The following is a 27,726-nucleotide window of genomic DNA, read 5'->3' on the forward strand; positions in this document are numbered from 1 at the left end:
CCCAAAGGAGATTTATTCGTGATTCCACTCTCTAGGTGACTCAGAGGTAGGATTCAAACAACTGATCTCCTTAGAATCCTAATCCCTCTAAGAATCTTTTCTTCAACCAAGCCTGGTAATGAGTTATTTTGATACTAATTCTTGCTGCTTTGGAGACCACAGGGTGGTGGCCCTTCAGCATCCCCGTAGGATCTGTGGTCGTTAAGATGAGTTTCAAAGCAGGTGAAAGAGGCTTCCAGGGTTGGGGTGTGGGGCAGCAGAAAGAAAAGAGGCAATGCTAAGTCAAACAAGTGAAAGAGTTTCCTCTTTCTAGAAAAGGGAATGAGACTAGTGGAGAGAAATGGAGGTGACGAGTGACCCTGCTGGTGAGTAGACACAGTCCCCCACCCTCAGGATCAGAGAGAGCTAATGGGGATAGTAGAGACATCTTGGTGGAGGGCCTTGGAGCCAATGTGAATGACCAAGGCTCGTGTTTAGGATGTCCGAAAACCAGGGGTGGGAGAAGGGGTCAGGGAGATAAGGGAGATTTGGGTACAAAAACTAGCCTAAAGGGGGTGCCTCCGCTGAGGAAGGCCAGGAGATAACCAAAGGCCAGAAGCTCAGCCTGCAATGTGGTTGGGTGGGGAGGACATTGCAGGGTGGGAGGAAACACCAGAAAGATTATCCTCGGGGAGATTCCCGGGCCCTGCAAAATCCGTCTCAACCACCTCGCGCCAGCCTAGGAGAGTGGGTCTGAACGGGCAGTTTTATCCAGCAAAGTCCTTAGCAGTTTGGTGCAGGTAAAGGGCAACGGGCCAGGAATGAGAAGACTTGGGCTTGAGTGAGACCAGCTGTGAGACTGGGGGGGCGGAGTTCGTCTCACCTCCCTAACCTTGAACTTTTTCCGCTGCAAAATGGGGATTGTGAAGTCTGTTCTGTCTCTCTCAGGGTTTGGGGGTAGGGGCTCAAATTGGATAACACGTATGAAAGGGCTTTGTAAATGGTGAAATGATGAACACACATAAGGGGTTCCGACTATTTCTCGTCTTCTCTTCCTCAGTGGACAAAGTGGTCGTAGTAATGACAGAGGGTGGACTGACCTTCTTTGCTGATTCCCCACCATTAAAATTGCCAGGGTCGGGCTTCCCTGGTGGCGCAGTGGTTGAGAATCTGCCTGCCAATGCAGGGGACACGGGTTCGAGCCCTGGTCTGGGAAGATCCCGCATGCCGTGGAGCAACTAGGCCCGTGAGCCACAACTACTGAGCCTGCGCGTCTGGAGCCTGTGCTCCGCAACAAGAGAGGCCGCGACAGTGACAGGCCCGCGCACCGCGATGAAGAGTGGCCCCCACTTGCCGCAACTAGAGAAAGCCCTCGCACAGAAACGAAGACCCAACACAGCCATAAATAAATAAATAAACAAATACTTTAAAAAAAAAAAAATTGCCAGGGTCCATTGATATATATACACTACCAAATGTAAACTAGATAGCTAGTGGGAAGCAGCCGCATAGCACAGGGAGATCAGCTCGGTGCTTTGTGACCACCTAGAGGGGTGGGATAGGGGGTGTGGGAGGGAGGCTCAAGAGGGAGGGGATATGAGGATATACATATGCATATAGCCAATTCACTTTGTTACACAGCAGAAACTGACAACATTGTAAAGCAATTATACTCCAATAAAGATGTTAAAAAATAAATAAATAAAATAAAATATTATTGAGATTTTTTTTTTAAATTGCCAGGTCCTCGTGCTATTTTCAGATACCATAGAACGTTCATTCTTTGCACCACCCTTTATGGCATAAATTCTCAGACATGAAAGAATTCCCTGGCATAAACCCTCTCTTATTTCATGCAAGGAAAAAGAATCAAAACGTTAGGGTGATTATGGTTCTGTCATCCTACTGACACAGTCTGAGACTTGGCCTCTGTAAAGCACAATGGTTGAAAGAACAGTTGCTAGAGGCAGACTACCTGGATCTGAACCCTGGCTTCCCCATCTAGTAGCTGTGTGAACTTGGGCACGTTACTTAACTTTTCTGAGCCTTGAGTCCTCATCTGCAAAATGGAGATAACAATAACATTGGCTTCATCGGATTGCTGTAAGGATTAGATGAGTATATGTATATAAGCTTATCCCTAACTTAGATCAGCGCCTGGCTCATAGTAAGAGCTCAATGAGTGTGAGCGTCCATGGCAATGATGACGAAGCTATGAGATGCTGATGGTGGTGATGATGAAAAGGATAATTGTGGTGGCGGTGATGGTAGTGATGATGGTAATGATGGATTGTTTGGTTTCCGGGGAAGCTCTTCACACCTCCCCAAGCACAATCATCCCCTTTACCCAGCATTTCTTCCCAGGAACGCAAGCCACTTCACACATACACGCACACACACACACAAACAGTGTCTCATCAAAGCTAATATTTTAATTATAGATGACAGTCAGGGCATTGGATATGAACTTAAGAAACACAGGTCAATCATCCTGGGGCCCCACTGACTCATTTCATGTCACCAGAAGAATCCCTCTATCACCGAATGACTCACCTTCTCTCCCTCTCCTTACATGAGAAGAACATGGTGGTGCAAGAATAAATGTCTTTATTTTGTTAGACAGCTTTGAACTTGTTGGATGAAAGGAGCTGTTTAAGTACAAAGGAAGAGGTGAAGGTGTTTGGGCCAGGTGCTAAATTAAGACTGATCAAGATTGCTCTTTCTTATTGGGACCTACTCTTGGGTAAAGTACCTTAGGGATGCATCGCCTGTACCCAGACACCTTTACGCTTGGGAAAAAGAGCAGAGGCACAGTGGAGGGGAAGGGAGGAAAGGGTAGACAGCCTCTGACCTTTCAGAGCTTCCTATGATGGAAGTCTTGATGGCTCTTAAGCAAATCAGTCCTGTCTACACAGACGGTGGCCAACAGGTAGGATTCTGGGCTTGAGAGCAGTTGGAGGTACAGCAACCAAGGCCTGACTTAAGCTCTCTCCACCCCTGGGACTTGGGACTGTTGTCACTCCCGCATCAGGACGGGCTGGACTCAACAACCATCAGCTGGACTTTGTAAATTTCTCAGCAAGCTACTCTGATTCAGAGAGTTCACGGAGTAGAGAAGGAAGACAAGAACCAGCTGCTAGAGTCAGTGTGTTAGCTCCACTTATAGTTTCACTGATTAATAAGACCCAGAAAGAAGGGAGTCATCAAATTTGGAGGCTAGAAGACCCCTACAACCATCTCATCCAGCTCCATCAGCTGCCTGAGCGACCTTCTCAACGTCCCCACCAGGTGGTTATAAAGGCCCTCCTTGAATGCCTCCAGTGATGGGGAACTCACTGCTTGGTCAGCTCTCATGCTGGTTTCTGAAGACATGCTGTTCTTATCCATGGCTGCCTAAATATGGAGCTTCTGGTTCATGTGGCAATTGACTGCAAGTTCCAAGCTAGGCAGCTGCCAGAAGGACTTGCCAGTGGAGCCTGTGGGGGAGCTTTGGGTGGGTGAGTTTGATTGGCCTTTTCTAGACTGATGGTGTGACCGGCTCAGCAATTACCATCATTTAACATGTTCAGCACTGTCTCAATGGGATCAAGAGTTCCTCACCCATGAGATCAGGAGAGTAAGGCCCATCCCTTCTGCAGTGGGTCTGGCCAGTCGGGATCTTACTTCACAAATAAACCCCTCTTACACGGTGATTCTTAAACTTGAGTGTGCATGGAATCACCTGGAAGCCTCGATGAAACAGACTGTTTATTAAGAAAGTCTGGGGTGGGGTCCAAGAATTTGCATTTCCAACATGTTCCCAGGGGATGCTGGTATTACTGGATGGAGGACCACACTTTTAGAACAACCACCCTAAACCTTCTCATGTTGAATTTTTTGCCCCTTCAAAGCTTTCAAAGTATGGGCTTTGGATCTACTGCAAAGAAACTGGGGTTCAAGCCTTGATTCAGCCACCAGCTGAAAATAGTAACAGCCGCTCCCTCTTTGCAGGGTTTTTGTGGGACCCTGTGTCACTGTGTCTATAAAGCCCCAACACGGTGCCTTGCTCATAATGGGCATGTGATCACAAAAGCTTACCTTAAGTAGAATATTCTAGGGGGGCCAGGCAGAACCTCTGACCTGAGTTTTTCCTTTGTACAAGGACCAGATGGCTTCATCCAGATTAAAGGGGAATTTTATGTAGTCTGAATGAGTCTGTATTTTAAAAGCTCTGTGAATCTGGCTCTAAACAGGCTTGGTCAGGTCAAGAGCTGGGTATCCCTCATCTGTGCCATTTTGCTGCAGTTCCACTTTTAACCACGGTCCTCACTGGCTTTGCCATCTTCCAGAACCACTCTGGTGAGTGAGCCACAACCCCTGCTTCTACAGGAATGGTTGCATCACTCTCAGCATGGGATGGAGAAACAGACCAGTGGGCACAGGACTCCTTATGCTGCAGAAGTAAAATTTATTAGCAAAATAAAAGCGAGGTTACCCGCCCCATCTCAGAGAGATCAGGAGGCAGCAGAAGAGAGAAAATGGAGCCGTCAGGACATCCTGAAGAGAGGAAGCAGAAATCCAGGGGCCGGGGCTGAGCTGCTGGGCTGGAAAGCCCATCAACAGAGAAACACTGCCCGGCTTCAGTGTTCCCCAGGCTGCCTGGGGAAGAAAGGCCTCCGATGGCAGGACTGGGGGATGGAGCCAAGGGGCTACAGACATTTCCCATTTTCTGCCATCTCTGGCTGAGGAGTAATTCAGCATCGAGGCAGCGATGAGCAAGGCCCACAGGAGGCCCGAGAAGGCCCGAAAAGGCAGGGAGAGCAGGGGATACAGGCTGCAGGGGCCGCACAGGTGCTGGAGGCTAGGGTCGCGCACATGTCGCAGGGGAGTCTGCAGAAGAAAAACAGGTGCTTAAATATTGGCATGAGAAGTGCATGAAAATCCAAAATGAATAGGCACTTTAGAATTGGAAGAGAAAAGGGGGCTTAGACGGTAGAGGTCCCTCTAGGCCTAGAGAGGGGAGTGACTTGCCTGGAGTTCACAGTGAGGCTGCGGCCAGCGTTCAGAGCGCCTGTGTGCAAAGCCGCTGTCCTCTCCCACATGGAAAGGGACACGGAGGAAAGGCAGAAAGGCTGGTGGAGCAGGAACAGGCCGAGGCCGGCCACTCTCTTAATTTAAACACAGCCCCTGATCCTGTTCCTTATTGCTCACAGGGGTGTACCATCTGTCCTACCTTTGTCACAGCGTTATTGAGGAGCTAAAATGAGAGAATAGGTACCACCGCCCCATGCAATATTTTTAAATGCTGAGAGTGAAGCTCCTGGAATATTCCAGAGAGAATTTAGCAAAACCTACATGCACAGAGCCCTCAGTATTTTAGCCCCCGTGGGAGTGACTAGCACCTGGGAGCATAACATGGGCCACAAAATGGGCGGCATGAGCTGCAGAGGCCTTGCACACCCTCCTCTACGTCCAGGCAGCCCACCAGGCTTACTGGGTAGCAAGTTTGTCCCCAAAGGTCGGGTCTGCAATGCCACCCTTCCTTTTGGGTCATTCCTAATAAGAGGTCTCTGCTTTTACACATGATATTGACACAAACAACATCAGGCTCCACACTTACAGTCCTCAATCTCCAGAAGGTTCCGACATGTGGCGATCTCACCCTCCAGCCAGGCCTTGACGTCCAGCCGCATCTGGTACTCCTGGCTCTGCCGCTCCAGGTCAGCCCGGATCTCGGGCAGCTGCTCCTCCACGTTGCGACGAGGCTCTGCATCTGGGCCAGCTCAGTGCCAAAGCGGGCCTCGGATTCACACAGCGAGTTCTGCAGACCAAAGAAAGAGGGAAAGAGGTTAAAAGTCATCGACCCTTTCCTCAGCCTCTTCAGGAAGACTATGACACCCCAAGCCATTGCCAGGCCCCAAGAAAAATCTGGTCCTTAGCTGTGACAACTAGCAACGTGCTGTGACCTTCCTCGTAGACCTTAGGAGACATTGGCAGAACCTCCCTCACCGCATGAATGTTCTTGCAAAGGTGAGGAAGTCAGGTTACAGCTGGGTCCCTGGTCTGTATCTAAGTGAGGCATGTACTGAACCTGGGAATTGCCCATGGGAAGCGGGAGCCCAGCTGAGTCTTCCACGCCCACAAAGGAACTCACCAGCGTGAGCTGAGCCTGCAGCTCTACCTCCAGGGCCTCGTACTGGCACCGCACCTCCTCCAGCACCCCGCCCAGGTCCACAGTGGGCACCACGTCCAGCTCAGTCCCGGAGCTGGTCCCCCAGCTGACACTTCAGAGCGTGGACTTCCTGTGGACATAGGAGGATGTCCCATTCATGGGGCCCCCACTGTCCTCTACTCAAAGCCTCACCTCCCACTTCCCATCCCCTCCAGCGATTTCCCTGCCCTCCTCTGAGGATGCGGTGCTGCCTGCATCAGCATAGCAACTTCCAGAGCCTTTCAGTGGGGGAGGCCCCACGGAAAGCCAGAGCTCGCCTTCAAGGCTTAACAACGAGGCACAAGCTTCCACCCGAGCAGGTGGAAGAGCCTCACTGCTTCCTCCAAAGGAGCCTGAGTTCACCCCCGGGACGTCTCCACGTGTCACACCAAGGGCCCCGCACCTGCTCGTGGTTCTTCCTGAGGCAGAGCAGTTCCTCCTTCAGGGACTCCAGCTGGGCCTCCAGGTCGGCCTTGGCGAGTGTGAGGTCGTCCGGCACCCTGCGCAGCCCACAGGCATCGGGCCCCCTCCCCAGCTGGCAGAGCGAGTGCTCCGTCTGGTACCTTCACCAGGACAGGCACAGGAGTCGGGGTTAGAGAGCAGAGGGGCCCCAGGACACAACCTACAGCATGACTTGCTGGCCTGCCCTCTGCGCTCCAGTTGTGAGTTGGCGTTTCCTGTGTCATGCGCGCACAGAAACAGCAGGGTGATTCCCACTCATTCAATACTAAGCACCTAAGACAATCAGGCAGAGTGGCCGGTACTGAGGATACCAGGATGGACCGTGGTCAACGCTGCACTCATGGGCAGATGGCCAAAGGGGAGGTTACAGAGCAGCCAGATGTGCTCACTGCAAACCGCCGTCTTCCACGTCCCCAGCTGAGATGCACCCTGGATTCTCTCCCAGATTAGAAGCCAAACTGGCAGAATGGGAGAAAGGAAAACGGCTTCCTTAGCTCTGGAGGAGCGAGGCGTCCACAGTGCCCAGAAAAGAGACAATAAAATATAATGTCCTTCCCTGCTCCTACGTTGGACCGTCCAGGGAGTATAAACCCTTTGACCTTCACATGCCTCCACTGTAGGCTGTGGACCGTGATTTCTGTCATGAATTATTAGTGCTCACAAATTGGTCGAGCTGCAGTGTGGAAACACATCCTTTACCAAGGCAGCGGAGTTTTGTATGAAATGACCTCGGGGTAGGAAATGCAGGGCCAAGTTCCGGTTCTACCACTCGACAGCCCTGCAACTTCTGGCAAGTCCCATCAGGGCTCTGAGCCTCTGCGTCCTCACGAAGGAGATGCCATCACTGCCCTGCCCACTTCACCTGGTTCTTCTTACACAGAATCAAGTGGAGGATGCATTCCAAATCACGTTGTAAATTATAAAAGTTAAACAACTGCAGGTGGCCAGGGGTGTTTTCTCAAGACCTTGGGCTTAATGCCCTCTGTTGACTCCTGCTGTAACTGTTGGTTTGGGATCTTGGTCGATTACATCTCCGATACCAAGTGCCTCACCAGAGAGAAGTCCAGGTAGACGTCTGGCCCCTCCCCCAAGTGTGGTACCCCAACTCACTTGGTCCTGAAGTCATCAGCAGTCAGCTTGGCCTTGTCTATTTGCACAGACAGCTTGTTGTTCTCAGATTTGACGCACAGGATCTGGGAAAAGAAAGTACACTCAGCGATTTGCTTGTTCCCAGAGCCATCTATGGCCTCAGTCAAAGGAAGCACCATTGGCTGGGTTCAAACTACAACATCCCCTTGGACAACACAAACTCCCAAACATGTGAGCTATGCTGGTGTGGTACAGGAGGGGCACATGCAAGAGGATGCATGGCAAAAGGTGAAGGTATAGAGCCAAAAGAAGCAAGAGATGGAAGGTAGTAGCAAACTGAACATATAGCAAAGACTTAATTTTATTTTGCCAGATATGATGCTTAACCTGGTATAAACAAGATATGGAATCTAAGCCACAGAACAGTGGGCTGGTTATTACAGTTTCAGGTAAGGTGGGATCCATTCTTGATAAGTCCCTTTCACTGGTTGGTCAACCTCCTCAAAGGTCTTCTCTGAATCTAGCCATAGCTCCATGGTCCTTAGTCTTTTTTTCTTTTTTTTTTTAACATCTTTATTGGAGTCATGGCCCTTATTCTGATATTCTTTGTCTTTCTGTCTCCAAAACTAAGATGAAGTTTCTTAAGAAGCATTGCATTATAACCAAAGGGGACAGCAGATATACATAAGAGACCAATATTACTGAATGGATGTACACTGGCTCATAAAGGACATTAGAACCTACTCCCCTGACCCCTTTTACTGCATCAGAACTTAGGTTGCACTGTTTTGTTTTTCTTTTTAATTTTTTTTAAGTACATTTTTTAAAATTTATTTATTTATTTATTTATTTTTGGCTGTGTTGGGTCTTTGCTTCTGTGCGAGGGCCTTCTCTACTTGTGGCAAGTGGGGGCCACTCTTCATCACGGTACATGGGCCTCTCACTATCGCGGCCTCTCTTGTTGCGGAGCACAGGCTCCAGACGCGCAGGCTCAGTAGTTGTGGCTCACGGGCCCAGTCGCTCCGCGGCATGTGGGATCTTCCCAGACCAGGGCTTGAACCCGTGTCCCCTGCATTGGCAGGCGGATTCTCAACTATTGTGCCACCAGGGAAGCCCCTGCACTGTTTTTTGCAACTACAATTTAGGAATTGTAAGCACTGACACTCAGAAAGCATAAACTCAGAATCCTGGAGAATCAAATCCTCCATCTCATCCTTTTCACATTCACCTTCACTCAAGAGATTCTCTTCCCACAAGTTAGGGGTTAGCAGATACAAACTATTATGCATAGACTGGATAAACAAAACATGGTCCTACTGTATAGCACAGGGAACTGTATTCAGTATCCTGGGATAAACCATAATGGAAAAGAATAGGAAAAAGAATTTGTATACGTATGTATAACTGAATCACTTTGCTGTTCAGCAGAAATTAACACAACACTGTAAGTCAACTATACTTCAATTAAAAATAATTTTATCTGTGACTGATTCCACTGCCAATCCAGGCCCTGAACATTTAGTGCAGGGTCAGTCATCTTTTTCTGTACAGGGCCAGACAGTAAATCTTTCAGGCTTTGCAGACCATGAATCTCTGTCATGACTACTCGACTCTGCCATTGTAGTGCAAAAGCAGTCACAGACAATACATCAGTGAGTGAGCATGGCTGTGTACCAATAAAACTTTATTTACAAAGTCAACCAGGAGGCTGAATTTGGCCTAGGGACTGTTGTTTGCCAACCTCTGACCGGGAGCATCGCAAACCTCACCTTCTGCTGCAACTCCTCGATAGTGCAGGAGTGGCTCTGACAGTCCAGAAACACGGTGGCCTCATGGCATTTGCTCGACTCTTGGATCTGGGGCTGGAGCCAAGCAATCTGCATTTCAAAAGCCCTCAAGGAGATTCTGATGGACACTCAAATCTGATAACCACTGCTCTAAGGAAAGGAACTGTTCTGAATGCAGTAATTAGAAACATCTAGAGCAAAATGCTTCCCCCTTGAATCCCCATCAAGAACAACTTCTAATCTTGACTGCAAAGGAGGATCTTCTAGGGAACTTTTTTCTAGAAATTCTGATGCCCAGGCCACACCCAAACCAATGACATCAGAATCCCTGGACGTGGGATCCAGACACCACTATTTTTTTTTTTAATTCTGAAATCGACTAACTTTTTTTTTTTTTTAAACGTTGGCTTTTAATTTATTTATTTATTTATTTATTTATTTTTTGTCTGTGTTGGGTCTTCGTTTCTGTGCGAGGTCTTTCTCTAGTTGCGGCAAGCAGGGGCCACTCTTCATCGCGGTGCGCGGGCCTCTCACTGTCGTGGCCTCTCCCGTTGCGGAGCACAGGCTCCAGACGCGCAGGCTCAGTAGTTGTGGCTCACGGGCCCAGTTGCTCTGCGGCATGTGAGATCCTCCCAGACCAGGGCTCGAACCCGTGTCCCCTGCATTGGCAGGCAGGTTCTCAACCACTGCGCCACCAGGGAAGCCCCAGACACCAGTATTTTTTTAAAGCTCTCCACGTGGTTCCAATGTACAGCCGAGGTTGAGAAGCAGTGACTTGGAAGAACAAGAAAAGAGACCATGAGAAATGTGGTATAATGAAAACCAGCACTTTGGAGTAAAACAGAAGTGCAGGTTCTGACTTTACGAAGTTTTTTAAGCCACAGAGTTTTCCTTTTCTCCTGTGGGAAATGAGGATTATAAAATCTGCCCTGGGAGTTCCTGGGGAGGAACCACATCCCAGAAAGTAGGATTCAGTTGCTAATAAAACTACTTTTCATGAAACAGTACAAAGCCACAAAGAGCTTACCTGCAATTCTGAAATCTAAAAAATTCTGAAAACCAGATGTTTCCTCATAATTCACTTATCTTCCTATAGTGTTTATTTGCCCCACTTGGTATCACTATCCACACCCTTCATTGAGGAATTAGTCATGTTTACAAGGTCTTCGCCACACGGTCAGAGGTTGGGGAGAAAGAGCCCGGGATGGGAGCACAGACACCGGGACCCTGTGAGGAACCGACCCTCTCACCCCCAGGATCAGAGTGTTGAATCCGATGTGGGAGTGAGTCTGTGAGTGTAGATCCACACCCCTGTGGTACATGGGGGCCCACCTAACACGTCCTCACCTGTAGAGGAGGGTCATTCGCAGAAAGGGAACAGGCACTTTCTAGGCACCCAGAAGTCTTGTGTCTGGGATGGAGCTCCTGGGAGCATGGGGGCTGGGTATGGTGCCCCGCCCTCAGAGGGAAATGCAAGCTAGAAGGAGGAGGTCTCCCTCAAGGTTGTTTTCCTGGTAGAACCACGTGATTAGGACAAGCTGGCTGGGAGCCAGCTTAGCTAGACTCAGGATCCATGGATGCCCTTCGTTAGTCCTCAACGCGGACCTGAGTCTCCTCTCGACCACCCACCCCCAGCAGCGAATCTGGGGTCCTTTACCCACCCTCAACCAGCACTAGGCTGAGAGAAGTTTCCCAAGTCCTGGCTGTGATGCTTAGTGACGGTCCCCCAGACAGGCAGGACCGAATCATTTGGCCGCTTCTTCCCCCACAGGAGAGTCTCCTGCAAGGGTTTGACATGGCGGGATTAGGGCTTTGTTCTCACTAAACAGGGTGCATCTCTATTCAGGCTCTGCTCTCAGCACTGCCACTCACTGGCTAGGTGACCCAAAGCAAGTCATCGAGCTCTCTCAGGTCCCTGGTTCCCCATCTGAAAAGGCAAGCTCTGGAACAGACCAGGGGCTCGAATTCTTGAGCACAACCCAAGGAAGAATTACATGGTACATTTTGCAACCCAAGACACAAGTACACATACACAGAGACCCAAGTTTCCCATAAAAATGCTTGTCTTTTCTAATTTCTATTGTTTCATTTCAATCTCTCTCTCTCTCTCTCTCTCTCTCTCTCTCTCTCTCTCTCTGTGTGTGTGTGTGTGTGTGTGTGTGTGTGTGTGTGTGTATCTCGGGCTGATTAAAACCCACTAAAATGACTTCACAGACCATCAGTGAGTCACAGCCGTAGTTAACAAAACACTGGACCAGGGCCCACTGTAATTCAGTGAAATAACCTGACAACAGTAGATTAACTAAATATGCAACCTCATTTCCTAGTTTATTCATTTCATTCATTGACCACGACCCAGAAGAGAGAGATGCAGTTTCCCACGTGCTGCAGAAAGAAAGTGGCCCCACTAAGAAAACTTGAAAATCAAAACGCAGGTCAAAGTCATGAGAATCTGCAGAGCCATGGGGGCGCCCTTCCCCCAGAGGCGAGCCATTTGTAAGGTACGCTTCCGCTGCAGGTGAGTTCCTTGCTTCCCACCTCACTCTCATGTGCAGTGACAGGAGGGTCCCCACCGACCCCTGAATGACCACTGGAAGGGCCAGGCTGGATTGGCCACAAACCACAGGCTCTGGGAATATGCCTACTAGGTTGGCTACTCTCTCTCAGGTGGGCCCCCAGTGCGGTGCTGGAGGCTGGGGTCTCCATGGAGCGTAGCCTTCCCAAGGCGGCCACCGACCACAGCTTCCCTGCAGCGAGGAGGCTTCAAACAGTTCTTCACAGAGCTTGAAGAGCTGGGGTTCCTGCTGCACTAGAAGCCATGGTCCTCAGGGCCAAGCGCCCCAGAGTGAGAGCACTTCCTTGTCCGGACCTTTCATCCACCCGCGGCAGGGGCAGGTGCAGTACACAAGTTTCCCCCACGACATCCTCAGATCCACGGCCATCAGAACAACCATCAGTCAATTACTCAGGGTCCATAAGTAGCTCCCCTCCTTCTAAAAGAGAGGAGTAGCTGCCTTTGGACTCCTTGTCACTGCTCTCTCTTGCTAACAGGGATGTGTCGCGTTACTGCTTTAAAGATACCCTGTCAAGAAGTCATCTCTGCTCCCTGCGTGACCATCTGGTGTGTGCATGGCCTCTAAGATGCAGCAGTCCTCTCTCAAAGAGGGAGGGGTCACTGAGCATGGGCAGGAGCCCCCAGAGAGACTGGGCAATAGAATGAAGGGGCGCTAAGGTGGAGGTGAGAGGGGTGCAGAGCAAGCCAGCTACCAGGTCCAGGTAGGACCCAGAGCTCCTAACTCCAGTGTGTTCGTTCTCCTCTGCATCACACCTTTTCTGTTAAAGGGCCAGATGGTCACTATTTTAGGCTTTGCAGGCCATACAGCCTCTGCCCTGCAACTGCTCGGCTCTGCCCTCGGGGCACAGAGCAGACCCAGACAATATAGAAGCAAATGGGTGTAGCCGTGTTCTGGTTGCATTTTCTTTACCAAAACAGGCAGCAGCTGGATTTGACCTGTGAGCTGTAGTCTGCCAACCCCTAGCTCTACACAGCACAATGAATGAGGCCTAAAACTTGGCTCCTAGAGCACGTGGGGAGACCTAAAGTCAGCTCTGGAGTCAGAGGGCTGGGGTGGAGGGAGGGCATCCCCCAGGTGGACTCCAGAACCGGTCACTGGACCCTCCATTTTACCAAGGCATTCAGACCAAGACTGGAAGTGCACCCAGATGCTCTCTAACCTTGGAGCAAAGCTAAGCTGCACAAGTGACGGTGTTGGCGTGCTTTTGTTGCTGCTCCTGTTATTTCTGAAACTTGGTGTCCAAATGACTCATAAAAGTGACTCAGCTACCATAGTCATTGGGGAAAATCAGAAGACAAAGGGGGCTTGTTGCCAAAGTAGATTTTCTTTTTTTTTAATCAATATTTTTTTATTGAAGTATAGTTGATTTACAATGTTGTGTTAATTTCTGCTGTACAGCAGTGATCCACCCCAGAAGGAGGCCTTGCTCTCGGGCAGTGAGTGGCAGATGTGAGGCCCAGTCTCTTTAATGGCCTCAGGGAAAGTTGCATCTTTGAAATGCGGTTCCCTTCTTTCCCAGTCCCCACTCGGGGAGGATCCTGCTACCTGTGGGAGTTTCTCCCAAACATCAGTTATGCCCGAGGTTTCAGGCTTCAGGCCTTGGACCTTGAGTTAATTAAATCCAAATGCTTTGATATGAGGATAGAGTTCCTCTGAGAATCCCTACATGTATAGCACTGGGTCCAGTCTCCAGGAGGTCCTGGTGCTGGTGGACAAAAACACTTCCCAAAGTCTATGCCCAGGGCTTCCTCATCCATCAAATAAGAGCGATGGGCTGGGCAGGAGGATAGCTCGTGACGTCTCTAACTTGGAAGGACCATCCAAACATGGAAGACGGTGGCCATCTGTATCCAGCGGTGGGTGGCACTCCTGGCCCTGGGCTGTGGGGCTTGGTTTCATAGTAAAAACCTTGAACAGGCATTTGGGTGGTCAGACAGGTCTTGGTAAGTCGGAATGACACACGGGTGTGGAAACAGGGGCCAGGTTGGATTGGACAATATGTGATGGGGGACAGGGAGCCTACAGAGGTCCCCAAAGTGTCCAGGGGCCTGAACTCCTTGTCTGTGACTTCCTGTGTGATTATTTCTGCTGCAGCTCTGGCCACAGCCTGAGGTCTGGGCTCCTACTGACCCAAATGCTTGGAGTATGAGGAGATTCTGAGTTTGGTGGTTGCGAGTTCTTTTTGAAAGGGGAACTATATTCCTGGGAAAGAGTTTCAGCATCTCAGAAAAAAGTGTCTCTATTCTTAGAGATGTGAAAGCAGGGGAAAGGGGAAAATACTTAACCTGAAATAATAATAAACCTTGGTGCATGGAGAAAGCATAAAGTGCTCAGAGACACCCGCTAGGCTTGGCAGTGAAACACTTGGCTCCAATTTCCACCTGTTGGTTGTGTGTCTGTGAGCACATCTTTCCATCCCCCTGGGCCTTAGACTCCTGGTCCATAAATGAGAGATGCTGGACCAGCTCATCTGAAAGGCTCTTTGTGATTCTGACAGTCCAGGACAGTGCCAGCCAGTAGAACTTTCTACAATAATAGAAATATCCTATTTTCTGCAATGTATGGTACCACCAGCCACAGGTAGGTATTGAGCACTTGAAATGTGGCTAGTACAACTGAGGAACTAAATTTTTCCATTTTATTTCATTAAAAATTAAATAGCCACATGTAGGTAGTAGCTACCATACTGGACAGAAAAGGCCCAGGATTCTAGAACCAAAGATTTGGTTCGTTCGGTCTATTATATTTATCAAGCTGAGTACATTCTAGATGAATTTTGCACAGGGATTGAAAGTAAGAAGGAAGGCTGGTTTGCACTCAGTTATTGGAGCAGCCGGTGAGCCAGAAACCCCTCTCCCTTGACACTCCAGCTCATTGAAGTTTTACCCCCAACTCCAACCTGTAACCACAGCTGGCTAAGCAGTGTGTTTGAGTCTCCTGCCAGGCTCACAACCCTATCTGCCAGGCATGCACGCAGGATCATGTCAGGAAAGCCCCAGGCAGCTTCAGGATCCAATCCATTTCTCATCACTTCTTGGCAAGTAGAGGGGGCAGATCCTTAATAGAAACATCACTTCAGCCTATTAAGGAAGAACTGTGTGTTTGGAGGGTGAGGTTCAGAAAGGTATTGAAGATTCCTGGTCCCAGCTCTCTCCTCTTTATCTGTCATGGCCCATCTATCGCCTACTCGGGTCCTTCACTGAGTCACTCAGATTAATCCCTGATTTTTCCATTCCCACTGTAATTGCCTTAGTTGAGACCCTGTTAGCTTCTTCCACACGCTATTCATCAGCTCTCTCCCTGCCTCTGAGCCATCCTGTTTAGACTCCTTTGTGGAACTTTTGAAAATATCACTCCAGTTATGTCATCCTTGGGCTCAAATCCTGCTGCAGCCCTCCCACTGCCTTCAGGATGGGGTCCAGGCTCTTCAAGGGGTACCCGAGGGCCCCTGCTGGCTGACGCCTTCCTACCATCTGAACTTTATTCCCACCAGTCTTTTCCAAGAGCGCATTGCTCCGGTCAGCAGGGCCATTCAAGGCCTCCTGGGCCTGATTTCTGCTTTCCTGCAGACCTCATGTACTTATTCCTGTCCTTTGTTCTGTAGACATCCTATTCAACCTTCCAGGCCCATCTCAAATGCCGCCAGTTACATGAAGTTCTTCTACTCTCCCTCAAGCTAGTACCTCTCCCAATCTTTGTCAGTGTGTACTCTCTCTAGGTAGGAATTTGGGGGTGTAGCAGAGTGGCTAGAATAAGGCTGCAGTGCAGCCGGCTAGACCTACATTCAAATACTGTTCTTGTCTATAACCTTGGACAACTGACTAAACCACTCTCTGAGCCTCAGTTTCCCATCTCTAAAATGGACACCACGTCTGATGCCTACCTTACAGGGTGTTCATGAAAACTTCATAAATTAATTTATGTTAAGGTGTTCAACACGGTACCAGGTGCCTTATAAGTGCTCAATAAGTGGTAGTAATAGTTATTATTATTATATTATTGGCTCTTACTGTGGAAGGAGTGTGGCCTTCACAGGTAAGCTCCCTCCCTAATTAGAAGTATCTGGACAGTGGCAATTGCTTGCATTTTTTGGTTACCTCCTGCCCCCAGCTGTGTTTGAAAATAGTGAGGACACAGAATATGAATTGCTTGAGCATCTCTGGGAACTGCAGGCCCATATTTGAGTCCTGGTCCACCACTTACTAGCTGTGTGACCTTGGGCAAGTTTCTTAACCTCTCTGGGCCTCAGTTTCCTCATTTGTAAAGGGAAGAAAATAATGGTACCTTTTTAATAGATTGTTGCAAGGATTAAATGGGCATTAACAAGGTGTCTGGAGGACTACTGCTTTGGGTTAACAACCCCTAATATGGAACCTGCATAAAGATTTTTTGAATGAATGAATGAATGATCCCATTGTACCAGGTGTAATGAGGTTTAGGGGTGGAGTTATCACAGTATTATTCTCAATTAACAGTAGTCTGGCCTAGGTTTCTGGCATCATCAGATCCCTCCTCTCTCTATTCTTTTATTACTTGGCTCTGGACCAGTGGCCTTGTTTTAACTGGTTTATGGCATGCAGGCCTTTTTAGTAAATGCCTCTCAAGTCTCTATGGAAGCAGAAGGGGCATAAAAATAAACATAGAATTTGGCCACACTCCTCTGAGCCCAACTGAGCAGAACTGGCTGGTGGATATAACAGCATAAGTGACAAGGAGAGAAAGACGGGTGTGCAGGGCCACTGGATGAGGCTTTTATTTTTTTAACATCTTTATTGGAGTATAATTGCTTTACAATGGTGTGTTAGTTTCTGCTGTATAACAAAGTGAACCAGCTATACATATACATATATCCCCATATCTCCTCCCTCTTGCATCTCCCTCCCACCCTCCCTATCCCACCCCTCTAGGTGGTCACAAAGCACCGAGCTGATCTCCCTGTGCTATGCGGCTGCTTCCCACTAGCTATCTAGTTTACATTTGGTAGTGTATATATGTCCATGCCACTCTCTCACTTCGTCCCAGTTTACCCTTCCCCCTCCCCGTGTCCTCAAGTCCATTCTCTACGTGTGTGTCTTTATTTGCCAGTTAACTAAGAACATGTGCTCTGAGTCAGCATCCGCAATCCGAAACATCAGCCAAGAGAGCCATTTACCTATGGAAATGAGAGCAGTCTTTTCTAAGAGACAGAGGCTAGGGCGCCCCTTGCAGTATCAGAGCGCGTTCCGGACACGCCATCTCCTGGCACTGCTAGTGGCATTCCTTGCCCGCTGGAACTGGCCCTGCTCTCTTGGTGGCCACTGAACTGTGGTCAGGCTCGGCCTGAGGAGGCACCAGCCACCCAGCTCGCGTCCCTCCAGGATCCAGCAGCGCTGAGGGACTTCAGGGGCGGCCGGGAGGGGGCAGGGCACACTGGGGGAGGGAGCACGAGGGGGACGGGAGGGAGTGGAGCATGGGTTACCTGGCAACCTGCAGAAGAAAGGCACGTGGGAAGGATTAGAACGAAGCCCAGCTCAGCAACAAGTGCCATCAATTCGTCCCCCACCCAGCCCCCCACCCCGCCCCCCCGGTGCCTCTCAATCGCACCCACTGCCCACCTTCTCCACTCAGTTTCCCCCCCATCCTAACCTCATCGTCTTCACCTGTGTGACCCCAACGGCTTCCTAACTGGGCTCCCCAACCCCACTCTTGCCCCTCCTAAATATCTTCAGCTTCTTGGCCAGAGTGATCTTCTACAAACACAAATCATGTCCCTCCTCTGCCCGAAACCCTAGTGGTTCCCACTTGTGCTAGAACAAGAGCAGCTTCTTTCAACTCGTCACATCCTCCCTGAAGCCTCCCTGAAGCCTCCCCTGACCTCTGTGTCAGATCCCCCTATGGGACCATGTACCTCGTCACTACTACGGTCTGTCTCCCCACTAGGCAGTGAGATCAGCAGTATGTATGCCCGCCCTGCATACCCGGCCTAGAGCTGGCACTTACTAAGAATGTGTTGAATGAGATGAATTCATCAATTGATATAGAAGGAATACAAAAGGAGAAAGGATGGTCTCCGAGACTGGCAGGTGTGAGCTCAAAACCAGCAACAACACACTGAACATTGGATGGAGGCCAAATAGCCCAGAGGCTGGCCAGGCAGCCTGAGGACCACATCCCGCCTGAAATGTGTTTCATTTGGCCAGTACTGTATTTTTTTTTTTTTAATTTATTTTTGGCTGTGCTGGGTCTTCGTTTCTGTGCGAGGGCTTTCTCTAGTTGCGGCAAGCGGGGGCCACTCTTCATCGCGGTGTATGGGCCTCTCACTATCGCGGCCTCTCTTGTTGCGGAGCACAGGCTCCAGACGCGCAGGATCAGTAGTTGTGGCTCACGGGCCCAGTTGCTCCGCGGCACGTGGGATCTTCCCAGACCAAGGCTCGAACCCGTGTCCCCTGCATCGGCAGGCAGACTCTCAACCACTGCGCCACCAGGGAAGCCCTGTATTTTTTTTAATTTGTTGAAAAGGTTTAAAAATCAGGAGAACTTAAAACATTTGTTTTAAAAGAACCTAAACATTTAAAAGAAATCCAGCTTCCCAGCTTCCCTTAAATAATGAGACGATTCAGCAGTACTGAATCTTCATCTCATGCGGTAGAAATGGCCCTGAGGGGGCAGCACCACCTTCATGGGACAAGCCATAGCTCCCTGGTTCTCCACTGTCCCACAGTGACCCACGTCACTCACGTATGTTCATGGCCTAGTTCTTGAAAAATATTTGACTTTGCAACCCTTGCCCTGGAGGACAAGATTCTAAATGGCAGAGAAGCAAGACTGAATGTCTGCCTACAATCATCAGCCCACCAGGTGTCCGAGGCCCAGAGGTATCCTGCATCCAGGCAGTCACCAAGCCCTGCCACTTCTGCCTGTACCACAGCTGGGGGCAGATGCCTCCACTGCCCAAATTCAGACCCGCCCCATTGTTTATTTCCTAGACCACATCCAAGGCCTCCTGAATGGCTCCCAGCCCCTCCTCCTTCTCTCTACTCAGCCCTTCCTGTTGCCATCTGTGCCATCCTCCTGAAGAGCAGCTTTGAGCTCTCATTGACTCGGTCAAGAAACGTTTACTGAGCATCTACTATGCACCAGATGCAGGGGATAAAAATATTTTGTCTCTGAGTTCCGGGGTTTACCATCTAGCGAGGAGCTAGGCAGTTAAGCAAATTCTATCACTTCCTCCTCAAAAAAAGTTAAGACCTCCCAACTGCCTATAGAATAAAGCCCTCCCTCCCCAGCATGGCCTTTGTGGTTCACCACTGAATGGGGCCCAGCTGACCTTTCCTGTCCTTTCCACCACAGCTCAACACACGAAGCTACATAATCCTTCCAAGTGCCAAAACCATCCACCCTTCCCCAGTATGATCTCCGGTGGCATGTCTGTCTCCCTGGAGATGGAAAAGACTCGAGAACAGATGCTTTGTCCTCATCCATCTCAGTATCCCCCGTGGCACCTGGCACATGCTGAGCACTTAGAAGGAGTTTGTCAACTTGGAATGGAGCAGAATGGTCCCAATGGGCCAGGTTTGGGGTGGCAGCGTGAATACCTGCCTGACTTCTTCAGATCATCCCAGCTTCCTAATCACTTATTAATCATGACAGGGTTCTATCTTATGGGTAGATCCAGTTGCTTCCTATAACCTCCCCCAAACCTCTCACATACCACGTACTTGCAGTCATCATTCTCCAGCAGCCCCCGGTACGTGTTGATCTCAAACTCCAGCCAGGCCCGCACGTCCAGGAGCACCTTGTACTCCTGGTTCTGCCGCTGCAGGTCACAGTGGATGTCGGCCAGCTGGACCTCCAAGCTGGTGATCAGGCATTGCATCTGGGCCAGCTGGGAGCTGTAGCGGGCCTCCGTCTCTGCCAGGGTGTTCTCCAGAGAGTCTCTCTAAGGCAAAAGGAAAGACAAAATAGCTGTGAGGAGCTGACCTATTTTCCGTGGCCTTAGAAAGAACCAAGAAGCAGCCACTGTGGAAGACGGTATGGAGGTTTCTCAAAAAACTAAAAATAGAACTACCATATGACCCAGCAATTCCACTCCTGAGTATATATATGAAGAAAACAAAAACATTCAGAAGGATATATGCACCCCAATGTTTATAGCAGCATTATTTACAATAGCCAAGACATGGAAGCTACCTAAGCGTCCATCGACAGATGAATGGACAAAGAAGATGTGGAGTTTATATACACAATGGAATATTACTCAGCTATAAAAGAGAATGAAATAATGCCATTTGCAGCAACATGGATGGACTTGGAGGGCATTATGCTAAGTGATATAAGTCAGAGAAAGACAAATACTCTATGATATCACTTATATGTGGATTCTAAAAATACAACAAACTAGTGAATAAAACAAAAAAGAAGCAGACTCACATACATAGAGAGCAAACTAGTGGTTACCAGTGGGGAGAGGGAAAAGGTGAGGGGCAGTATAAGGGTAGAGGAAAAAAGGGTTATTATAGAATTATGTGAAATCATGCATGTGAAACTTTTGAAAATTGTAAAGCGCTATAGAATTTAAAGAATCATCCATTCAATTTTTTAAAAAAAGAAAGAAAGAAAGAACCTAGAAGAGCCAAGTCTCTCTTTGGGGTTGGGAATGACTGCTCCCTACTTGAGTCACTGAGGAAACTGAAGCCCAGAAAGGTCAAGTGACTTGTTCAAGGTTAAACAGCTGGGAGGTGACAGGCCAGGGTTTGAACCTACGTTCACGTGACACTAAATCCCTTATTCCTTCTTCAACTTTACTCAGGCTTCAGGCCTTGGACCTGAGGTTCACCAGTCTCCCCCCCCTCCACAAGCATCACTGAGATCAGTGGTCTTCAACCCTGGCTGCACTTTTTTTTTTTTTTTTTTTTTTGCCAATGGTAATGGATATGTAAGGATATTGACAACAACATTGGAATAGCAGAGGAATTGAAAATGCTATACATTGATCAATGGGAAACTAGCTAAATTAATTATATTGCATATACACAATAAAATACCATGAAGAAAGCAAACACATATATAGTCTTTGGTTGAACCATATACCATTCTAAGTGCTCTACATTACATATACTATCTCACATAATTTCCCAACAATACTACTACTATCCCATTTTACATATGAGACAAGAAGTTAAGTAACATGCCCAAGATAACACATATATATATTTTTTTCTATGTCATAATATTGACATTCAGTCCAGTAATCCTCCACTGTAACAGCTCCTTTACTTTGCAGTGAAAATTTTTGTATATTTTTTGCCTCTGAGTCCTTGTGGGATTTTTTTTTTAATTCAAACAGAAAGTCACAAAAATTATAATCATCCTCATCAGTTCACTCAGTCCCATGTAATTAATTTTTTTTTTCATCTTGATCTTTTGTTAGCACTTTTATGAGTTCATCAGTTTTCCATTAGCGTTCTGAAAATGCTTATTCATTCAGTTCAGCAGTACAGTCAGTTACCAGAAACCTGTACTTGTCAGAGTCTTTTCCATGAATTCCTTGAAGATGAAACCCTTTTATAGGAACATTTCTGCAAAAGCATCAGAGTACACCCAGAACTGTCTGTAAATGACAAAAGACTTAAAAATGACCACGGTTAAAGATTTGATGAACGTTCATAATAATGCAATTGACAAGGAAATTTAGTTATTTCTGAGATAGACATTTTAAAGTAATAACTAGAATTATGACTTGTAACATGATACCAGAACCCTGGCTGCACTTTAGAGTCATGTGTGAGACGCTAAAAGACACCCATGCCCAGGCCCCACCTCCAGAGACTCTGATATAATTCATCTGGGGAAGAACCTGGGCATGGAGATTTTTTTAATCTGCACAGGTGGGGTTGAGAAGCATGGGTTTGGAAGGGCAGGCTAAGCAGAGAACAAACCTTCTTGGGGAGAGTGTTTGACAGGGGCCACCTAACCCACATCAGACTTGAAACATGGCCCTTTTATCTCTGAGCTGGGTCCTGGGAGAAACCTCCCCGCAGGAGAGGTCAGCTGGGCAAGCAATGGTGGTGGCTAAATCTGGACCTCCTCCCCCTCTTCCTCCGCCCCCTGCTGCATCCTCCTCCCCCTCGCCGTCCCCCTCCTCCCCCCTCTTCCTCTTCCCCCTCCTCCTTCCTGGATGCCTGCACCTACATTCGGTGCTGCCTGAGATGCAGAGCTGGGAGAGAGGTGCCCACAGGCGCATTCACCAGGCTGTGTTGGGCCTGCAGCTCGATGTCCAGCGTGTTGACTGTTCGTCTCAGATCACTGATGTCTGACTGGTAGCTCTGAAGCTGCTCAGAGCTCGTGGCTCCCTGCTGGTTAAGTTCTTCCATCTGCAATGGGGGAGACAGGAGAAGGCTTGGAGTGCCTCTCAGGGATCCTGGGGAGGCCAGCCCCCTGCGAGAGGCCCGCCTGCCCGGGTGAACCATCCCTCCGCGTCCCTGCGATTGTTCTCCACCATGGCCCCGTACTGACACCACATCTCTTCCAGAACCCTGTTCAGGTCCACGGGGGTTGCGGCGTCCACTTCAACGTTAAGGCGGTCCCCAAGCTGGCATCGGAGGGCATCGACTTCCCGAAAAGACACAAGAACACCAGGCAAGTGTGAAGTCGTGAGATCCTAGATCACCTCCCCGAGGAGATGTGAAAAGGTGGAGCAAAGGATGCTAAAGATCTCTGCCTTAGAGGGGCCCTGTGAGGACTGCAGCATCCCGAGGGCCTTTCGGCTCCACCCGGACCCCCCTGTGATGGGAGAGGCTTCCTATAGCTTTGGCAGAAGCCAGGAGCAACATCAGGGCTTGTCTGGTCCATTTGGACTAAAATGGGACAACTGTGCCCTGTGTCCCCGGCCACCCTCCCAGCCTGCGTTCATCGGGGAAGGAGAGCAGCAGGGGCCTGGCTTTACTTGGTTCAAGGCCCAAGTTAGAGCAGGCGCCTCCCAGGCTTGGCTGCCAAGAAGAGAAAGCTGTTGCTGAGGCTGCCGGTACCAAGCGATAACTCCTCATTAGTGGCCTCCAGGGGCAGTTCCCAGGTCTCTGATTTAGATGGGGTGAGTCAGGTGCCTTGGGGCACTCATTGAGTATGTGGTAGCATTGTTACTTTACACTTCAGCCTAAGGAAACCCAGCCAGGATTCAGAGGCGCTTGCGCTTTCAAATCCCAAGTTGAGAGGTTGAGTGTCAACCCAGGGAAGGAGGTAAAAAACACCAGAGCTCAGGTGGGCTTTACAGCATACAGGTGCCCAGGGTGGAGGGGTTCCCCTCCAAGGACCTACAGGAGATGAGGAAAAATCAGAAAGCAGAGGGTCGACCTGTGGCTTTTGGATTAAGTGTATTATATGCAAACAGAAGAGAGGAAGGGGAACAAGGATGGGGAGAGAAAAAAAGAAGAAAACCACTGCAGTGCACCTCTCCCTTAGAAGAGATGGGGGCCACCCCCCGCAGTGAGCCTAGCAGAGACGGACGGGCCATTCCGTGTTGGTTCTGGAAAACAACCTCCTCCAGCCCTAGTGGGCCACTCTACCCCTGGTATGCAGCTCTCATGAGAAAAACAAGTCACCACAAGCACTTGGCAGTCACGCCACTCCAGGAAATGCAGAAGGGAAGGTCGTTAGCGTTTCCAAGCACCAACCGAAGGACAGGTGTTTAAGACCTGTGACTTCATTGAATTCTCACAGCAGCCTTGTTGATAGAGTTAGCCCCATTTTACAGATGAGAACATAAAGGAAAGGTTACAGAAAGGTTAAATAAATTGGGCAAAGTTACATATACAATCTGTGGCCGGCCTGGGAATTTCAACCCACGACTCCCCAACCCCAAATCGCACGTTCTTCCCACTGGGCTCCCCAGGACCACCTCAGTTGGACTTCAGGCCTCACCTCCTTGTGGTTCTACTCGAGACACATCAGCTCCTCCTTCAGGGACTCCACCTGCGTCTCCAGGTCGGCCTTGCACAGGGTCAGCTTGTCCAGCACCCTGCACCCTACTGGCGTCGGCCTCCACCAGCTGCCGCATGGCCAGCTCCATCTCGTACCTGTGCCAGGACAGGGTCAGCGACTGAGGGGTGAAACTGAGTGCCAACCCCAGGGAAGACCTTGAGCCACTGGCGCTTTTCTGACTGTCTATGAAACTAACAGAAAGCTGCCCCCAAGCATGTGCCAGGAGACAGGGCTCCTCCATCCCCTGGCCAAACCCACTTGGTCCTGAAGTCGTCGGCAGCCAGCTTGGCATTGTCGACGTTCATGATCATCCTGGCGTTCTCTGCCTTGGTGTACAGAACCTGGGGGCCACAGCACACAGAGGGGGTCGGTCCAGGACAAGAAGAAGGAAAAAGAACCCAAGTGAGGAGAACCAGTAGTTCTGCAGCCATCCCTGCCGAAGCCTCTGGAACTCTGAGGGCAATTCAGTGAACTGCTAGTCCTCAGAAAACATGAGGTTTATTTTTCAAGCTCTGGGTCTTCATAAATCTGAATGCCCCATTTTGAATGCAATGAGCAACGTGGGATGAAAAACTTTGTTAGACGTGACGGTTAGAAGGGTCCTTAACAAGCACTCACGTTTACTGAAAACTCACCACGTACCAAGGGCTGGGCTAAGCACTACCTGTATTAACCCAAGGAAACTTTTTGACATAAGGACCCTTATTATCCCCATTTTCCAGATGAGGAAACTGAGGCCCAGGGAAAGGACCTCCTAGAGTCATGCAATGAATCCATGACAGAACTGAGACGAGATCCCAGGCCTCTTTCCACGTGAAGGGCTCTGGCTGAGCACTCGAATTATGAGATAATCCTGCGCCCTAGGGAAGTTTCTTTTCCCTGAACGTAGCTTAAGAAATGAGTGAGATTCAAACCTGGAAGGCCAGCTCTTTGGGTCGCCTTCCCAGGGAGTCTGTTTACCGCTTGCCCTCACCTTCTGCTGGAGCTCCTCGATGGTCTTGAAATAAGACTGCTAGTCAGGACCCAAGGCAGGCGCTTGAGACTGGGAGGCGTCTGGGATGTGGCTCTCCAGCTGTGCGTTGTCTCGTTCCAGCCGCTGCACCCTCTCCAGGTAGCTGGCCAGGTGGTTGTTCAGGAGCTGCATGGTCTCCTTCTCGTTGCCATTGAAGGAGCCCTCAAAGTACGGGCTGTAGGAACCCATGGAGCTGGAGATGCTGCTGGTCGGGCGGCAGCTGCTGGGCTGGCAGGAGCTGGCTAGGTGGGCCTTGGAGAGGCAGGTGTCTGGCCGGTAGGGGGTGGGCGCGCAGACAGAGGGCACGCACATCCCGGGCTGGCAGCGGTAACCCAGGCACAGCTCCAGCCGGCAGCTCGTGCTGCTGGAGCAGACAGAGGAGGACTGGGGGCAGCTCTTCATGGAGGCTGAGGAGCAATTAGACGTCGTGTGGGAGAGGCTGCAGCTACCTGAATTGCCAGTGTCTGCCAGCCCCATTCTGCTCGGGCCTTTTTATACCCTTGGAGTCAGGGGGCTTATGCTAGAAGATCGTCAGTCCCAGAGGAAGCTGCTAATTCATTTGTCATTTGGTTTCCAATAAGGAGTTCCTTTCCTCATGAAAGAGGCCAAGCTTGTCACTTGGCTAAGGCAGGACTCTGGGCTCCCGTCATTGATCACTGGGCGAGAGCTTCAGGATACATCTTCAAAGGACCAGCTCCAGGCCCGGGCCCTCATTACTAGGGTGGGGCTGCCAGGGCCTGGCCCTGTGCTGCCAGTGGCATTGCCCCCTGCGGCCCCACCTGCTCTGGCCCTGAGAGAGGCCACAGTTCTGTGGGGCAGCGACCCCTCCTTTTAATGAGAGCATTCCCTGCGGGAAGAGGAGGCCCGGCCCCTTAAGGAGGAAATGTGTGGGTGACAGAAGCTGCACCGATACTGGCAGTGGTGTAAATCCAGGGAGGAAAGAAAAAGAGCCTCTGAGTCTTATTAACGTACATCATCTTCCTCCCAGGGGAAGAAAATAATATTAGGGAGGAGAGAACAAACTCAGCACAGCCTAAGAATCAGGGACCTCCTTTCAGCTGGATGCTACTGAGAAAGAGAGAGGTGAGGACCCCAGTCTTGGGAAAGGAAGTCAATGTCATGAACACCTCTGTGAGCAGACGCTCTATCTTGACCATCTCTGGGTCCTCCCCTTCGTTTCTCACTGCTCCACGTACAGAGAGTTCGATTATTGTTTGTTGAACAAGCTGGAAATGGCTCTGCCCTCACTTTCTGCAGTGGGGGTGGGGCTCACTCTGGGACCCCAGAGACAGGAGCAGAGTGAATCAGCCCCCTTGAGAAGTGACACTGCAGCCCTGGGATGAGCAAAGCCAGGAGACCAGGAGCAAATGTCTCTGATTCTAGAAGCCCTTGGGCACTTCCTAAGAAAGCAGCAGGTGAGACCAGTGGTTTTTAGTCCTGCCTGTAATACTTGTGGGCTCACACACTTCGTGTTTAATATGGGTGTGTTATATAGCCACTTTTTATTTACGCATCTTCTCGATATAATATTGAAGTATAAGTACTTATACTTTTCTTATTTTTCATATATTTCTAGAAGAGTTGGTGAAGGGGCATGGAAGGAAAAATGCCACCCAGCCCTATTCCCTGAAATGTGTTGTTTAAGAAAAGTCAAAATAGAGATGCTACCTTCTAACTAGCTGTGTGATCTTGGGAAAGTCACTCTACCTCTCTGGGCTTCAGTTCCCTCCTGCAAATTGAAAGGGTTAGATTAAATCATCTCTCAGTTTGATTTCCTGCAATAACCATAAATTCCAGTTGTTTTGTCTGTATTAACTGTTTAGAGAGAACAGAAGGATGGGTGATGCAAATACCAACCACATGGAATGAGACTCATCAGAACAGCCTTCAGAATCATCGCCAGCACTTTTTGAATGTGTACAAGTACCAGGTACTGTGCTGGATGCTTGGCATTAAATTGCCCATTTTAATCCTTACCCTAAAAATATAAGATATAATTATACCTTGGAGATATTGCAGGTTCAGTTCCAGACCGTGGCAATCAAGCAAATATTGCACTAAAGCGAGTCACACAAATTTTTAGGTTTCCCAGTACATATAAAAGTTATGTCTACACTGTGCTGTAGTCTATTAAGTATTCAGTAGCATTATGTCTTTTAAAAATGTACAGAACTTAAAATGTTCATTGCAGCTCTATTTACAATAGCCAGGACATGGAAGCAACCTAAGTGTCCATCAACAGATGAATGGATAAAGAAGATGTGGCACATATATACAATGGAATATTACTCAGCCATAATAAAGGAACGAAACTGAGTTATTTGTAGTGAGGTGGATGGACCTAGAGACTATCATACAGAGTGAAGTAACTCAGAAAGAGAAAAACAAATACTGTACGCTAACACATATATATGGAATCTAAAAAGAAAAAAAGAAAAAAAATGGTCAGAAGAACCTAGATGCAAGACGGGAATAAAGATGCAGACCTACTAGAGAATGGACTTGAGAATACAGGGAGGGGAAAGGGTAAGCTGGGGCAAAGTGAGAGAGTGGCATGGACATATATACAGTACCAAACGTAAAACAGCTAGCTAGTGGGAAGCAGCCGCATAGCACAGGGAGATCAGCTCGGTGCTTTGTGACCACCTAGAGGAGTGGGATAGGGAGGGTGGGAGG

The 27,726-nt window shown here is 49.2% G+C and overlaps 2 protein-coding genes across 2 annotated transcripts in view; both read right to left on the bottom strand.

Moving 5' to 3' along the window:
- LOC309650788 (keratin, type I cuticular Ha3-I-like) overlaps positions 1–13,485 on the bottom strand; it is a 27,427-nt gene extending 13,942 nt beyond the window's left edge. The window contains exon 1 of the mRNA XM_082442543.1: positions 11,857–13,485. The gene's annotated coding sequence lies outside the window, so the exon portion shown is untranslated. The remainder of the gene's footprint in view (positions 1–11,856) is intronic.
- On the bottom strand, positions 3,670–27,705 carry LOC309651221 (uncharacterized protein). Its single transcript, XM_082443664.1, is given in 14 exon segments — positions 3,670–4,848; positions 5,575–5,716; positions 5,719–5,886; positions 5,944–6,217; positions 6,219–6,260; positions 6,573–6,732; positions 7,742–7,824; positions 9,490–9,597; positions 19,774–20,001; positions 22,298–22,435; positions 22,519–22,673; positions 23,979–24,156; positions 24,245–24,489; positions 25,062–27,705. Coding segments are annotated over 14 exon segments (2,523 nt in total). The 5' UTR covers positions 25,528–27,705; the 3' UTR covers positions 3,670–4,712.
- Positions 27,706–27,726: the final 21 nt, after the last annotated feature.

The sequence above is a fragment of the Balaenoptera physalus genome (assembly GCF_965194825.1).
Source record: "Balaenoptera physalus genome assembly, chromosome: 20".
Taxonomy (NCBI): Eukaryota; Metazoa; Chordata; class Mammalia; order Artiodactyla; family Balaenopteridae; genus Balaenoptera; species Balaenoptera physalus.